Below are 18230 nucleotides of genomic sequence, written 5' to 3' on the forward strand. Positions count from 1 at the left end.
CGAGAATAAATAAATCTTAATTTTCATAGAGAATCGAAAAAAATAAATCCTTCCGATAAAGCTTTAACACCACCGGATATTCTACGCCCCGAGCTAACTTCGTGTCGGGAATTTCAAATAGTTGTTTTAATTTGACTTTGGTGTATACACGTTAGCATCCAAGAGAGAAAGGGTGGTAGCATAAGTACGTATAATGTAATTTGATGATCATCGGAGAGTGTATGTGTGTGTGTGTGTGTGTGTGAGAGAAAGATAAAATAAGGTTTTGGAGTTCTCTCTATCGTCGTTGGTACCTCGTTTCGTTTGGTTTCGTCTGCCAATCCTGTTGGGTGCAGATCTTTCCTCTTTCTACAGCACGTAGCGTCTTTCGGTTGACACTCGATACACGTAGTCGATCGAAAAGAATGGAGAACCAACCGCAGGTGAGCGCAGTGTAGTTTCTTTTCTTTCTTGAAAATGTGAGAGGAAAGAGATGAGAAAGAGGATGACGGAAGGGGCGGGCAGGGGAAAGAGGGAAGGAGCACGAAACTCGGCATGCTAAGACGAAGGTAAACGGGTTAGTCCACGATCGCGGCTTCGCCCGAACTTATAAGCTCGAAATCGCGATGAATTATTCAAAGAGACTCTCGCCTGAATAATTGATACACATGGGAAGTCAATAGGCGCATATACGTATCTATGTATATATGTATACATTTAGATAAGTAGGTAGGTTGGTAGATAGGTACTTGACGTATCCACCTACCTACCTACCTACCTACCTACCTACCTATCCTTTTCCTCCCTTTCTTGATCGACGGAAAAGTACCTTCCTTCTTGAGCTTCTTCTCGTATAGCAAGTCTTGCGAGACGTCATGCAAACCGCTCAATTTTACCCACCACTAACCTTCTAGGTTCGGAATATTACGATAACCATGCCGAAGTACCGCAAGAGAATTTATATTTTTACTTCGAAAATTTTGCCCCATCCTTTTACAGTGTAATAAATTTTTCTTTTCCTTTGTTTTTTTGTTACGAGATCACTATATTTTTATTAAACATATGATTATATCAATAATATAATAAGTATTATTTCGCGGGTACTACATTTTATATCGTCTTATTGAATTGTTTATAAAATCGAGAATCCAGTTTTTGGAATAAAGTGGGGTAATGTAGTATATATTTGATAGTATAAATATTTTTACTTGGGAAGAAGTTTATTTTTTTACATTCTAGGTTTTCTAGAATGTAATTACATTCTAGGAAATCTGTTTTGTTTTGAATAACGATGCTTGAAGTTTTGTTAGTTGGTAGGATAAATTTGTTTACATTCTATTATAGATCGAAATAGATGAACAAAATAACGTTGTTAGTTTTCGTTCAGATTTCAAGGAAGAACGATGCAACGGAAACTATAACCAAAGGTAACTCGTGAGAAAACAATGTGTACGTGTATTTTATTGGAGGTTCGAATTACATTACACACAGCAGGAATAAACCTTCGAAACATACATTTTGCGGTTTATCTTTTGATTACCAATATCGTTATTCATGATTCTATTATATTAATTTAGTGATTATCATAGCGAAATGTGTTGTTATTAATATTTATCATCCCTTATTCATCACTAATGTACTATTATGTAAGTACTATTATATGATCATATTCGTATCGATAGTATATTAATATTCGTATTATTCATGTACGAATGCATTATTACAGAGACTATTATTTAATTGAATTAGTTAATTTTGGTTTTGATTTCGTTATTATTTGGGAATGATGTATTGCACAAATCTTCGTCTCTTAATTGTATTAATTATTATGTTACAGATACTTTTTATATCATCTTATTAAAAAGTTTATAAAATAAAGGATTAACTCTTCGAGAAAATGTTTAAGCATATAATATTTGATAGTTTAAACATTGAGATATATAAATAAGATTATTAACTGGTATAATAATATACATTAGATTGATAGTATATTGAATCTCAAATAAAAATATTTTGTTAACTCTTTCGTATTATTTTGTTTCAGAAATATGGACAAGTCGTAATGTTTTGGTGCCAGTTCGTAGATGTAAATTACGCGATGCGTGTCGTGAATGATTGTGGTGAAAGCATCGATAGTGACAAGCATTCTGTGGTCTGACCTCGCATCGATATAGCTTACTATGGAACCAATCGTCTCTCACGTTCCATTGTTCCTTGAAGTTCGGTAACGTCGTTGATGGAATCAGGAGAATATCGTTCGAAATCCTGCATTCTCAGCGAGTAGGTAAAATATCTTAACAATTCACGTTACCATGATTTAAGATGAATTGTTCGATTTAAACTCTAACATTCTCTTTATTAATATTTAATTATTTTATATTGAATACAGTACACACACACATACACAGGAGAGAAACTACGTATCATGAATAATTATTATCTCCATATGGTTTATTTAGTTATTTACATAATAAATGTTGGCATATGTTAGTTGATACTCTGTTTATTATTTTTGTGAAAATTATTGGCTGCTTCTTGTAACTCAAACGTTTCAATATCTGTTGACTCGAATTTCCATCATCCGAGAAGAGATAAATATATTCGGTTATAATAATAATCGGAAAATTGTTTTACTCGAATCATTTCTCTTAGATCATGTAAAACGCGTTCTGTTTTATTGAGTGTGTTATATTATGAAGTATATCAATATTTTAAAAAAGGATTTTTTCCGTGTTATAAAATGTCATTTTAATGAAAAAGATAGGAAAATAGATTTTTTAAATATTGTGTTCAAAGTTTTTAAAAATAATAATAAAATGATCAAATTTAATGTTATACTTAATGACGATATAACAATTTTGCAGTAGCATACATTTCGGAATATTACAAGCATTATGCTTGAATTTCGATACTTGTGTTAGCTTACTAATGTATCTTAAATAATGCTGCTTGTTTTGCGAAACCTGCCTTGTAAAGGTGAATTTTTGCTTTGCTCCAAGTTTCAGGTATGAACGCGATCCCCACAAACGACTTTTTATATCATCTTTTATTTTCTTCGTAAAAACAAAAAAATCTGGCTTGTACGATTCAACGAATTATGTTCGCGAATTTTCTTTTTAAATTTTTCTACTCCTTTTATTCTTCGTTCTTTAACATCCTTTATTCATTTCAAAATAATGATATATGATTATTATTTTGATGGAAAAGAAAAAAAAACAAATCATAAAAAATTATTTTTACGTATATACTTGCGGAATAAAAAAAAAAAAAAAAGAATTATATATATTAAATAATATATTCATTTTACGCGGAGAATATTTTTCGAACAATATTTACATGCTAGCCGTTAGTTTTTCGTCTCTTTGAGTCTAGTCTGTAAACACGGTAAAAGACGAAACACTCGTATTCTCGAGGGCAGTTCAAAGACTTCATCTGCTTTAAGCTCGTCGGTTACCAAATAGCTTCTGGTTTCCACTCGAGAACGTCGGTCATCTTCTAACTGCCGGTTGTGGAAAAATATACGCTTCTTCGACGTCTTCCGAGTTTGCCGTTTCTAGTTTCCAACATCTCGTAATATGTTATCTGTACCGTTAACGTCATTTCATGTAAAAAATCTTTACTTTTACATACGTAATCTCGTATCGTCGTAAATTGACTTTAAAAGATAAACGTGTTATTTCAATTTTTATTTTATAATTTGCATATATCGTCTATGATCAACCAAGAGTCACGAATTAACGTTTATGCTAATCTGATTTATTGCTTGTCAAACAAATTTTTTAATGGGAAAAATCAGATTCGAGAAAAGTATGCATTTAAAACACTACTATTGATGTTTTTTTTTTTTATGGAGTAATGAGTAATAAATTTAAATTAAAATTTTAAGCAATGTTAACCTATATAAATTATATTTAGCCAAAAGTACAGTTAATGACTTTTGTTTGATTATAAACGATATTATTATTCTTATTCTTTTTATTGTTACAATTCAATATTTTCATTTAGATCATATTTAAAGTTGTATTAAATCAAATAGTTGAATGATTTATTGCACGTGTACGAAATGAATACGAGTATATACGAGTGTATTTATAATTAATTTATGATTGTTTCGATAATGAAACGTAACTTCTATCAATTCTAAATGAAAGCAATATGAATAGGACTATCGGAGTAGTGATGTGCACTAGCATCGAAAATTGAGGGTTAGTTAGGAACAATAGGACGAAATGAATCTCGGTTGAGGCAGCACTTTCCTCGATCTATTAGTCGCTCAATTAGGTAAAACACCCGAAATACGTGTATAGACCTTTCGTTTCGAATCCAATAGTCACATTAACTCACGCTCGAGTGAATAATCGAAAGGAAGGATACGTTTATCTTTTATTTCTTTAACTTCCTCGGCTTTTTAAAATGAATTGTTACAAGTAATTATCAAGGTTTTCATTTAACCTCTTTTGCGTGAGCGTTAACATGTTCGAATATTAACGTGGGTAGTATTTTAAACACAAATTTACATACATTTGTAGTTATGTGGAAACAAAAAAAAACATCGATGACTTTAAAAAAATACGAAAAACAAATAACCTTGGAGAAAAGAATATTCTTGCGAGATATTGGTCTCTTTTATATATAATTCCATTTAAATTGAATATAAAATATTTTTAGTATGGCCGTAATTTAAAAATAAATTTAGGTGGGTTTACTTAAATTAAGCATCCTGTTCTTTGCATATAGATCGATAAGAATTTAAAAAAAATTAAAAATAATGACGTATTTTTTATTGCAATTCGAAGAACAAACAAAGTTATTACACAACTAAAATTGGTCATTTATCGTGAAATTTAGTTTTCTTCGGTCGACTTTGTACTTCAAATGTTATTACGTCTGGATAGACTTTTCTAAACGATTCGATTTTCTCTTATCGTGATATCGATCGGTACAATTATCGAAAATCCTTCCTACGTATCTATCTATTGCGATTACAAAGCCCTGAAGCAGTTTCACGTAAATACATAGATACATAGAACGGTAGTAGATTCAAGTAACGGCTTGAACAAATCTAGTCTTCGTTTTCTCTCTCTCTCTCTCTCTTTCTATCTATCATTATCTCTATCTTACTTGCACATGATATAGTGCATATATGCACGTAAGAGTAGCGCAATATCTTCTCATTAGCAATTAATCGATGGAATGTCTTTAGAGTACTTCTTAAACAGTATCGTAAGTTAGAAGCCAATACACACATTCTTTATACTCATTGTCAGTACGCAATTACGATTGTACGGTAATAGTAATTGAAAGAATTGAAATATTATCGTGAATATTTTTTTATCGAGATGAATAAAATGAGAATACTATAATAGAATTTTCTGTTCTTGAATTTAATTGAATTAGTTGGGAAGTTTGTATTTTTCGTATGTATGTGTATGTATACATATATGTACACATGGCATTTATTAAATATATATATGTATGTATAAAATATATCTCTTTGTTGTTTGAGTTACTTTCATCTCATTAGTCGGCAAAATTTGAAAGTAATTTTCGAGTATGCGAGGCATACACCGAATTCTGACATCGAGTTTTGAACGTGATAAAGGATCCTTTTAGGTAGAAGTGATGTTGCGCATAATAGAGAGACGGCCGAAGAAATCTGGGATGAAACGAACGAATATTCCACGCTACGAAACTACGTACGTTACTGGAAGGATGGATATATAAAGGAATCGAGACTTTATCGTGTTAGAAAATGCATCTTTGTGTATAGCTCATTGTAAGTTGGGTCCTTTGTACGATATAACGTCGTGAGTGAGTGAAAGAGGCTATATAGTTATATAGTAATTATGTATTAAAATTTGTCTCGCGAACATTTAATAACATCACCATCCTTCGACCCTCACTCCCTTCCTCGAATAAACTCAGATTTTTTATACTTTTATTGCAACCGAGCAAAAAGAGCTATGAAACGATTTCCCTTCGTTTTATTCCTATAACGAACTTCATTGTGATTACTTTCAATACCAATGATCGTTAAGAAATATTCATCAAATCCTCGTAGTTGATTTTTTATACATCTTTTCCTTAATCCTTGGAATGAATTCATAATATAACACACAGATCGTTATAATATTACATAACGTATATTATAATTCATTATTTTCTGTTCTAAATTTGAAATGCTTGTAAAGATGGAAGGTAGTTTCGTAATGTTTCAATGCCACATTGTATAATATATACACTCGGAGTATCATTGCGATAGTAAAAGACCACCAAGCGGGTTCTGTTGTCATGGATATGACCACGTATAGGTTGACAGCCGATGGTAAGAGTCAGGTTGTCAAGAGATGATATGTAAGTAGATATGTACATCGAAACTAGAGAAGCTACAACTGAGGAAAGTTGACAGACAAACCGGAAGACTACTAACCCTCTGTCTGTTTCTCTATATCTTTCTCTCCCTCTCTCCCTCCCCCTTCCCCCTTCACAATTCCCCCTTCGCCATTCCCCCTTCACCATTCCCCCTTCACCATTCCCCCTTCACCATTCCCCCTTCTCTCTCAGTTTCTATATCTTCCTTTTATTTCTCTTTATTTTTCTTCTCTATCTCTATTTCTATCTCCTGGTGCAATGAGTCAGCAACCATGAATGGTGCTACTCGTACTACCTACGACTACGTCTTCCTGTTAGGAAAGATATGCATTCCGCCGATGTCTACCTCAACGTCACTGAGATTCTGAAATATTTCCCTAGAGAGAGCTTTCCCGAACTCCTAGGTGTTCTGCATGAGAGACAAAGATTTTACCTCTTTTCCATTTTCTCCAAAGTAGAACATTTTACCTTTTTTATTAGCATCATAAAACACTTGCGGAAAAAACATGATCATTATTGGGTGTTTTGTTTTTTTTTCTTTTTTTTTTGTTTTTTTCTTGTAACTTATAGAAAATTTAAGACATTTTCATAAATCTCGCGTTTCAAAAAGTTAAATCTTAGTAATATATAAAATATTATAATTTATAATTGTTTAGTGAAAAATACTTTAGATAAAATATGCTTGCATTTTATATTCAAATAAAATGTAAAAGTAATTTCAAAATTTAAATTATTTGTATATCAATAATAGACGAATTATTAGGATGAATAATTTTTCACAAAAAAATTAAAGATAAATTATTGAAAAAAAAAAAGAAAAAAAAAATAACCTACTAATTAGATTGTCGATTTTTTGTCTTTACACAAATTATCGAGTTATGCAATTTTACGAGGGCAATTATACTATCTCGCAACGCATGTGGTTTACGTATAAAACTTAAGCAAGAACATGGTTTATCCACATATGCTTTCTTTACAAGTTTCTCTGAGTACATCCGCAATATTCAAAGCCGGCATACTTATCGGAGCGAAAAGGAGCAGTACACACCTTGCAAACCATGTTCGCTTGAACAACCCTCTCACTGGTTTAACTGGTTTCATAAACGATGCGCGATCGTTTTTCTACCAGCCGATCGTACGGATATCGGGGACGGCACTTTTTCGATTATATAATCGCGATATATCGAACGGACATCTTTCGTTGTAACTCATGTCGCATTCCTTCATGTTTGTTCCTCTCTTTAAACGTCATCTTTTGATAGTTGTTCTTCCATCTTATTATTAGATACATTAGTAAATGAATTTATAATCCCCCTATCTTCAGTATAATTTTATATCTTGTTTTAAAATATTTTTCTTTTTGTGGAAATTGTTATATTGAAAAAATCTTAGACAGATATTTCTCTATATGATTTCATTTTATGTACGTAAAATAAGATCGAATTTTTGATATGTAAATTTATGAGATATATAAAAACTTGTCTTATCAATAGCATTTTTCCCACTCAATAGATAATAATTGTCAAGTTTTAATATACGATTGAGAAAATCGATGCTAATTATTTGGAATAAAATATTACCGATAAAATGGATATTATTTAAGTATTAATGGATCGAACCTTTTACAATATTGAAAAGGATAAATTCAGCAAAATTAATTTTATCATATTAACATAAACAACACACATAATTTATTTAGAATAGAAAGTTAGAGACGAACGTATAAGGCTTCGATTAGAAAAGGGTACAATGACATGTGGTATAGAGTACCGTTGTATAAAGCACCGTTGTTTGATGTTCATCGTTCATCCTTTGAATTTTCCATTACTTGCCTTTTACGTTTATGACATTTTTCCTTATTAAAAAGCAGTAGCTTTCTTCCTGTATTTTATATTTTTTATATATTTATTTGTATATGTATATATGGCGTGGGTAGAAGGATGATACTCCGAATGAACGGTGAATGATCAGCAGTCGCATGATGTGTCGTATATTATTTTTTTTTTGTTTACTAAATTTTAATACTTCCTTCTTTCTCTTTCTATTACTTTTAAGCAGAAGTGGGCGTGCCGGAGTTGATATTTTTCGTTTAAAAAAGTATGGCGAGCGCGTCAACGACCGAAGTATCGTTTAAGATCAAGAAGCCGATCCTTCGAAATGGCAAAACGAGTTTCGAACTCCTGGATTTTACTTTTCTCTTACTGGATCCATACAACTTTGTCGTCGTGGTCGTCGTCGTCGTCGTCGTCGCGTGTTTCGATCGCGTCTCTTCGCTCTTCATATTTTTTTCTTTTCATTGGGTTTACTACATCGTTTGTTTTTCTAATCCTGATTTACGAGATGGAAAGTATCTACGTAAGTCGAGTTCTCGATCATTATTTTTTTGTTCAAATCGTTTTATCAAAATTGTTGACGATCGGTTAATATGAATGGCAATAAGAAATGGCTAATATTATTTAGAAAGGGTTATAAAAATCTTGTCACAATAATATTACATGATGTTGAATATTATGACATTCCAAATTTTATGTCCAATTTCAGAGATAACGCGTTTCACGAATTAAATTCATTTTCGAATAATATTATCGTATTTTAGAATCCATTGGATAAGCGATATTTATCGAGAATCGAGTAAGGGGCGTCTGCTACGACTACGTCGAGGTTATAATTTCAATTCCAGGAGATTAACTGGCTGCGCACGCGTATAGCCTTTGAGAATCTAGCAATAGAAGTCTCGTGGAAAGCAAGGTGCGTCTAGACGAAGTGATACCTAATGAAGATCGACCGAACGAGATAGGGCCTAATGAGTGGAGCACTTCGTGCACGTAGACAGCAACTCGAGAGTTCCTGCGAAAGCTGCAGATAATGTCAAGGTCGTTGGCCAACGGATAGTCATATTACATGGATCTACTTACGAGTTACGATCTCTACATCCACACACAAAGAAGAAAGTTTCATTTAAGACACAATCATTCTATTAAATTAAGAGCTACGATTTATTAAACATTGAAATGTAATTTTTCTTAATCTCTTAATGCAATAATACGATTTTTATTATCGTTCTCGCGATCGTGTCGTATATTTTCATTAAGAAGATCGGTAGTAATATCCTCGTTTATATGCAAACGTCTACCAATAATATCTGGTAATTTTAAATGCGAATATTATACACATTTTATTGGGACTATTCATTTGAATTGGATCATTCGTTCTTTCCAATTTACATATTACAATGTAAGATCATTCGTTAGGTTTGTATTAACGTTGGACGTAATCGATGTTATTGACTAAGAGTAGACTAAGTTGTCGTAGTATGTTTGTAGGCTTAATAGAGTAGGGTAGGACACCTTGGTAGGGATCATCGTCGATTATGCGAACAGCTACGGAAGAGCTAGGGATGTTGTGTCGGTATTTGCGGCTAAGGGTAGAGGGAGGGTGGCGGTTCGTGTTTGCGGTGTCTCTGCAATGTGTTGAGTACTCGCGTGCTTGCGTGTACAAGAAAGAGAGAGAGTCCGAGTTCACGATGCCAAGACTAATGGCAGTTCAACGATGCAACGAGCTGCAAACAGGACTCCCGGACTTTATGGGTCTCTCATGTACACCCTCCGTTCGTGCTACTTTTAACCCTCATCTCCTATTTCTCTTCTCTTTGTTCCATTTTATTCTTTGAACGTTAGAATGATTTCATTTATTATAAAAAAAATACATCGTTTTCATTTTAAAATTATTTTTCGTTAGTTAAATCATCATCCCATTGTCAGTTTATATTCTTTGTCAATTATTTGATATATAATTTAAACGATACATCAATGGATTATTTACACAATCAATAAAAGTTTCATGAAACGTTAGTATTATTATGGAATTCAATTTCCAGACAATAAGGACTCGAATAACATTCCGGATGGAACTTATTAAAGAACAATACTCATAGAGGTTTATTGAATTAATATACAATAGCTTTAAGAATTACGTAATATCGATGTGTAAGTTACGCTTTACGAGTTTACGATGTGATCGTAATGAAGTACCTTGCAGTACTCTATTACAAGGTTGAGTGAGAGTTGCATTTTAAACGTAAAGTGGAATAAGTTTCGTAACATCGATTCTCTTAATGATGGAAGGTTTACTGTGGTGTAATAACTTAGCACGTGCAATAGATTCCAAAGAAGTTTCTACTGATGTGGAGTGGCTGGTTATGGTTGGGACGTTATTCCTGTAGCGTTCTCAATTCGCGTAACGGATTTCATCGTCGAGTAATATCCTTCGCATTGAGCCTGTCTTTTCAGTGTGACGGAGCAATTTGTCCTAGAGGATAGCAATGTATTATTACAATTTTACCAAGGACAGCTTCTTTCTCTCTATCCTTTCTCTTCTTACTCGGACCATCCAACCTGACGAGAATGGCAATTCCTTTCGTTTTAAAAACCAACATCAACGCCAAGAGATTTGCCCTTTTTTTGGCACCGTTCGTTCATTCGCTCCTTCCATCGTTGAAAAGAAATTACCAAGGAGTAAGTAGGTAGATGTACGTGTGCGACGAAACGATTTGGATTTTTGTAACGCTTTTTCGAGCGTATAAAATAATGTTCTTTTCCTGTCTCACGGATACCAATGACTCTTTTTTGTTCATCGTATGAAAGTTATTTACAGAAAATATAAGATACTTTTTTTTGTTTGTTTTTCGAGCGACGATTGATTTTGTTTTTCTTTTTATAAATAAAAAGAAGTCTTTTAGAGCAATAATTCAATCCTTTCTTTTTTTTTTTTTGTTTTTGTTTTTTTTTTCTTTAGTAAAGTAATACAATAAACATGATAAAAATATGAACTTACCTGTTCTGCTGATTCGGTTACGAACGAGTGGCAGTATTGGATACTGAAATGCGCCCTGGGTTCTCGTGCCAAAAAGCTGAACTGAGCGTGTCGGGGTTCACAAGTCGCGTAAGAGATGCGCCTTAACGCGTGCGCCATTTGCACGCACTGTAAAAATAAAATAATGTGAATATATAATTAGATATATATATTATTTTACATTTATCATTAAAACGAATAAGTGTGTCTCGCTTTACTTATTTCAGAGAAAAATACTAACGTTTACACACCGCTACATAATGATATCTTTGGTTTCCTTTGATTCTTGCCGCTTTCTTGTCGCGTGTACCCTTTGACCTTCAATGATTGCATTGCATTGCATTCCACAAATTTCAGTTTCTTTTGTGTTCAAGGTTCGTACGTAATAACTATTATTTTTCTTAATGTTTGTCATTGTGTAATATTATTAGTCTTACCGAGGCTAACACTTAGTTTTTGTTATTAATGAATACAAAAGTAAGAAAAGTATGCCCTATTTATTTGATCAAGGTAATAAAACAGATAATAAGTCTAAAGTGAGAGAAAATTGTGAAATGTTGTCATTTTTTTGTATCGTACGATATTCTATCGCGATATATTTAAGGTAGTCTAGTTAGGTGAAAAACCCTGTATAACAAATTAAATAATATTTTATACGGAGTATGTTGATTTTGGTTAAAATTTCTTTATTTTTCATAATAATACATGCAAAAAAGAGAAATAATAAATTTGTTAGATGCATGAATACCTACATCGAATTTAAAACGATACATTCGAGATTCGTAGGAGAAGGCAAATGCAATTGGGTACGTGTTGGTATAATTCATTTTATTTAAATCAAGATCGACCCTTAGCTCCTCTATTCCGTAAGAAGAAGCCATTGCGCGTGAATCGAAGCGGAAATGGTTAGCTCGTAGTCTGTAATGTAAAATGGCACGATTCCTTTCACTCTACAAATACGGTACATGGGAGTTCATGCCGCAGGAATTTGTTATCTCGACGAGCACAGTGCTCGGCCTCCTAGCTTTGATCTCTCTCTCTCTCTCTTTCTCCTCCCTTTTTATCTCTCTCTCCTCTCTCCACTCTCTCTCTTGTCATTTTTCGTCGTTTTTATCATTTCGACGTAAAGCTCGTCACATGTCGGATCGTTCTTTCTTAGCTTTTCCGTCAAAACTCTCGAAATCACGTTTATACGACCACATATATTCTATTTTTCTAGAGTTAGTGCAAGCACATGTCTCTCTCTCTCTCTCTCTCTCTCTTTCTTTGTCCCTTTTTCTTTTTCTTTCTCCCTTCTTTACTCTCCTCCGTTGCTGCTCTTTCCAAAGTGCATCATTACGGATAACGGGTTTTCTTCGTCGGGGTAAATAACGTCGGAGAAAGGTTTAGTACGCCCCCTCCCTCTTTTTATCTACCTTACTCTTTCCTGCTTACGTATCCTTCTACTCGACTCACAAGTTAGGAAATGTCTGCCGAGAACTCGAATTTCAAAGTTGTTTTTTTTTCCTTTTACAACTAAAATCTCTCTTTTTTTTTTCTTCTTTTTTTTCTCTCTCGGTTTACCTTGAGAATATTACTTGACGTATTTTACGATAAATTTATTAGACCCAGTGCGATTAAATTCTAACTTTATTCATTTTATTAGTCATTTCAATTTGTCCTTTTCAAAAACACTCTCACGACCTTTACATTTCTTGCAATTAAAACTTTTCAACGGTATACTAATTGAGGAAAAAGTATTGAGAATGTCTATTACATTTGCCGATAAATTCGTGCCAATTTATGACGATAACGTTATAATATTTCTTTGTTATACGATTCAATTCGTGATAATAACATTTCTTTTTGTTGCGATGTGCGGACGTTGCTTACAAATTGTTTCGAAAATCAGCCTGGTAGAAGTGGCATCCTCATTAAGCGAGATATCTCTCATAAATATCACTTATACGTATTAGAAGGATGAGTTGGAGATATCGTAGCTCGTTAGTGACTATAGTAAATCTTCGGTATTACATCCGATGCTGCGAACGTAGGACGCGAATTTTAAGTACTCACGATCGAGTCTTAACGATGCTAAATAAACCATCATCCGGTTGATCGATCAACACATTATCTTATAAAATAAAAGTAACATACATCCTGTTGTAAACAAAAAAAATAAAGATAAAGAAAAAAAAAGGGAAAAAATCAAAAAATACGCGTGACAGTATTAATTAATAATATTAATAAATACTATTGGTAACATATGTAATTTTGATGTAGATCAAATTATCTGCTCTACCGACGAATACGCATCAGTCTGAGCATATTCCTTCGTTCGGACTTTATACTTTCAACTATCGCCGATAGAGATCGCTCTTACGCGCGAACACGCTATTTTTTTTATTACTACGAAAGTTTTTTCCAAAGTTTGTACTTTACGCACGGTTTTTTAATGTCCGACGTATAATTTTTTCTTTCTTTTTTTTTTTTTTTAAATAATCCCAATGCGCGACACGATTTTAATAGGTTTTATAAAACCTTTAGATAGTTTAATACGACATCGTATAATGGCCATAAAAAAGTTTTCGCTTTTAAACGGATAGTCGATGTACTATAACATGAATTTTCATTGTTTCAAACATCAAAGCGTTCGGAGGCGCGAAACAGTGGAATTAATCGTCGAGATATCAAATTTGTTATTACTTTGCGTCGAACTTTCGTTACTTTGCTTATTTTAACCGAAAGAAAAGAGAGATAAATAACAAAGATAAACAATTTCTTATTATAATATTTTGTTTTCTTCTCACGAAACACCCTTCTTTATTAAAAAATCGAATTTAAATTTTATCGAAGATGAATAATTAGGCAATTAATTGGGAAATATGATAATACGAAGAAGCGAAGGGTTGAGAAATAGAAGAAGCATTGTCGTGTTTCGGTGCTTTGATTTAACGTCAGTTAAACCGCGACGGCAAAAGGAAAAAAGAAGAGAAAAAAAAAAAGAAAAAACGAAAAGAAAAGAAAGAACAAAATAAAAAAGTATAAATCGCGATTATTGGCCACTTCGAGGCGACCGACGTCGAACGCCCGTGGCAAAAGTTTTCTTCATCGAATTCGTTCAACAGAGGCAACATGAAACTTTTAATGATTCTCCGCTGAACTCGTTCGTGGTGCAAAATAAAAAAGAGAAAAAGTAAAAGGGGTGGAGGGGGCTGGGGTACAGAAAGAAAGAAAGAAAGAATAAAAGAATTATACGAAAACTGAAAGTCTCGCTAATGTTTTGCGCCACGCTTTGAAACTCTTTCGAGTAGTTTCGAAATATTGTTCGACCAGTCCGCGAATCATTAGTTCGCAGATGCGCGATTGGCAAGGATTTCGCTGAATAATCATACGTAATGACCTTCGGGAACTTGACTTCCTACCGTCTGTACGTGCTCAATAGGTTTTTTAACGAGTTATAAGTAACACCCCGTAGATAGTGCAACGTATGTAATTCGTAATGGCTTGGAATTATTGTATTTGATTGTATATATTTTTTTAATCATTAAATCTTCCTCACGCTAAAGTAATATCACGTATCGTATATATCAAATGTAAATATATCACTCAAACATGTACGTTTAGAACTACGATGAAGATTAGATTTTCATATTTTTCTTCATTACGTCAAAGTAAAGGGGTATGAAGAAACGTACGTGTATTCTAAAAACGAACATTGGAACGTTTGAAATCGTATAAACTTGTCGTCGATGAGTTCGATCAGAATTTATTGCCTTTCCTTACATGGCAGGATTCTTCTTGTTTTCCGAAACGACTTTTAATATTCTTCAAGTATCTTTTTATAGCCACAAAAGCGTTCTCATTGTCTCAGAGTTATCGCTCGTATTCGGTATACGATCCTTTAACGAAAGATAACGTTAATACTTTAGAGTTTTCTTCTTTGATCGCGACTCGTCTGGGTCCGCTTTTGTTTTATTTTTCTTTTTCTTTTACCTTTGCAGATTTATTTTCTACGATACGTAGAAAGGGGTTTTTTCTTTTTGTTTTAATTTAACCTAGATAATTTGATTTCTAAAAGATAATCGAAAAAAAGGAAAAAGAGGGAAAGGAGAAAATTGTGTATGCGCGTTTACCAGGGACATATTTTGATTTGAGACTCCCGTAAAACTCTAAGTCACGTTTTCATCCTTCCAACATATGCAAATATACTTTTACATGCATCACTTTTATAAGCTAGAGCAGGTTATCTTACCGTAATATCGGCTAACGTATAAACGTACTTTTATTTCGCGACTCGAGGCGTAAAATATTTTTATTTCGTGAATACCACGCGAAGATGTATGGATGTACGCTCGATACTAACACGTTTGCATATTTTCGTGAACTTTTTACGATTACGTTATTTTCAATTTTTAAATCACTGGTTCTAATTCTTACGATGATATTCTATTAACATAACATTTGATTGTGTATACGCAATCGTAATCACTATTTGAAATACAATTAGGTATATGAATATTCTATCCAGTCTTATTGATTATTTTGTAATGTATGTCTGATGAATATTTAACATTAAAATATTATATTTATGATTATGTATGCATATAATCAAAATGTAATAATAAATATTTATATTAAATATGTAAAATACATGATTAAAAATTGATATAAATTAATCTTTAAGTAATACTCTTTTTATATTGACTAATAAAAAATAAAATTAAAATTTTAGAATTTTTCGTTAGTCTTCCAGATATTTTTAATTTTTAAAAAGAAACATTTTTATATTTGTTGTTCGTGTCTAAAGAAGAAATACGTTTTCGGGACTCAATGACAATAATCGTAAAAATTATGGGGGAGGGCTAGATATAAAATTTTTCTCTGGAAAGATGACGAGGCATGTATAAAAAAAAAAAAAAAAGAAAATAAGGAAAATAAGGGAACGTGGTAGGGAAGCGTATTTCGCTGAGGCAAAATTCGTTGCTTTTTCCAAGAGTTTATGTTGAATTTTTCATGATCCATACATTTACTTGGGGCAATGTAGATAGTTCTACGTGAGAAGAGGGTGCATTGAGAAATAAATCAACTCGAGATTTTTGATTGTTCTATCGTAAACTAGTATTCCTGTAAAAATGATGATACAAGTGAGCACGGGGTGATTCTATATTAAAACAAAAATTAAGATCAAAAGTGTAAAACAAATTAAAGTCTTATCCGAACAAATTTTATTCTACATTATACGACTTACTTTTTCATGTAAAATCAAATAAGGAATGCATTCAATCAAGTTTATAAATTCAGTATTAAAAGTAAATCTATAAAGATAATTAATTTACAATGTAATTGATTAAAAAATGACAAAAAATATATTTCAAAGTTTTCGTTGTAAAAGAAAATATTGTCAAGCAATCAATTTTTTATCGATAACGTTAGACGGTCTGCAGACTTACCCTTTCTAAATATATTTAGTAGTCTGATAACAATGATGCAGTAGACTCTTCGAAAGACGTTCAAATCAACGTTTCCGTTTTTCAATGCTTTAAAAACAAAAGGCATTGATTCACGTCTTCGGTTCCCAACGTGTTAATATCGTAGAACGATCGTTCTAGTGGAAATAAGTGAGAAAAGGAAAGGAATGGAATGGAATGGAATGGAAAGAAAAGAAAAGAAAAGAAAAGTATAAAGAAAAGAAAACGAGTGGACGATTTTCCGCCGGGGACTCGTAATCGTTGTGTGGCCGATGATAAAAGCATCGTGAAACTTCATAATTTTTCTTTCTCAACGGGCAACGACGAACCCAAGGAAGGAAGTGGCTAGGGAAGAAGAAGAAGAAGAAGAACATGAAAGTAAGAGAGAGTGAGAGAGTGAGAGAGAGGTGATAATTTAAAGAAAGAGGAGTAATGGACGACGAATGAAACGAGAATCTTCTAAGAAAAAGCTTGGAAAAAGCTTGCTCGTTGTTTCATCTTTATATCGTGAGTAACGACGTGGATCGTTTTCTATTGTCTTTCGAATGCTGCCATGTCGCCCTTTTCCTATCTTCTTTTCTCAACCTACCGCGGAGATCGTGCAGAAAATTTGAATGAAACAAAAGGGGTGGATTATAAGAAGGAGGAAGGTAAAGAAGAAAAAAAAAGGTTGCTCACGTTTACTTACATAGGACGAAATATAAAAGAACAACAGAATCCAGTTTTACGAGAGTATACGATATTTATTTTAACGAGTTTAATCGACCGATCGAAGAAGATCGAACTGTCTGATCGGAAGAGAAAATAAGACTTTTATTCTTTCAATACGTAGTACTCTTGATTTTTCTATATAAAACTTCTCCTTTGTACAATGAATTAAATAAATATAGCGATTATTATCGATACGATTCTTCTTCGATATTGACAAAATAGAACTGACAAAGAAATAGAAAATAGTTCAATACAACATTAAGTCTTCTTGAACAAACTCTTATCGATAGTAGGACAACCCTTGTAGTTGGTGTCTGTAGTAACTGTACGTGCGGAAGATATAAACGATGCCAGGAGGTGAAGGTACTATCGAAAACTTTTCTTTTCTTCTTTTTTCTGCTTCTTCCCCCTTTTTTTCCTATTTCTTATAACTTTCTCTTTTTCTTTTTCTTGTTTTTTTTTGTTTCTTTTTTTTTTTCATTTTTTTTTTTACCCAAAAAGGAATTCCCAGTGATACGATATGTTAGACAAACTTTTCGTTTTTCGTTGCATTTCGTTTGACGAAACAACGGGGACCTCTCATGGTATGTTTCTTATCTTTATCGGTTTTGTACACGTGCAAAGAAAATTTCAAAAATTTCTTATTCGGTATTCTATACATGCTATGTAAAGACCGCGCTAGCTTTTATTCTCTCTTTTTAACAAACAAACAAAAATTCTTTTCATATCGTCATTGTCGGTTAACAGAAATATCATATCATATGTGGATAATTTTGCATCATTTTTTACTTGGCTTTTTGTACAAAGAAATCAGAAATATTGTTTTTTTTTATTCGCGTGTGAATTAGAGTACGAAAAATATAAATG

General features: G+C 32.8%; 1 protein-coding gene across 4 annotated transcripts in view; it reads right to left on the reverse strand.

The window, feature by feature from the left end:
* The window catches only part of LOC106787590 (tensin-1-like), a 137014-nt gene that overhangs the window by 41029 nt on the left and 77755 nt on the right, over positions 1–18230 (reverse strand). For all 4 annotated transcript variants that reach the window (XM_014750100.1, XM_014750098.1, XM_014750096.1 and 1 more), the window contains exon 3: positions 11185–11331. In XM_014750100.1, coding sequence (XP_014605586.1) covers positions 11185–11322 — 138 coding nt within the window. In that variant the 5' untranslated portion in view covers positions 11323–11331. The remainder of the gene's footprint in view (positions 1–11184; positions 11332–18230) is intronic.

The sequence above is a fragment of the Polistes canadensis genome, unplaced genomic scaffold (assembly GCF_001313835.1).
Source record: "Polistes canadensis isolate GaletaPanama2010 unplaced genomic scaffold, ASM131383v1 scaffold_107, whole genome shotgun sequence".
Classification (NCBI taxonomy): Eukaryota; Metazoa; Arthropoda; class Insecta; order Hymenoptera; family Vespidae; genus Polistes; species Polistes canadensis.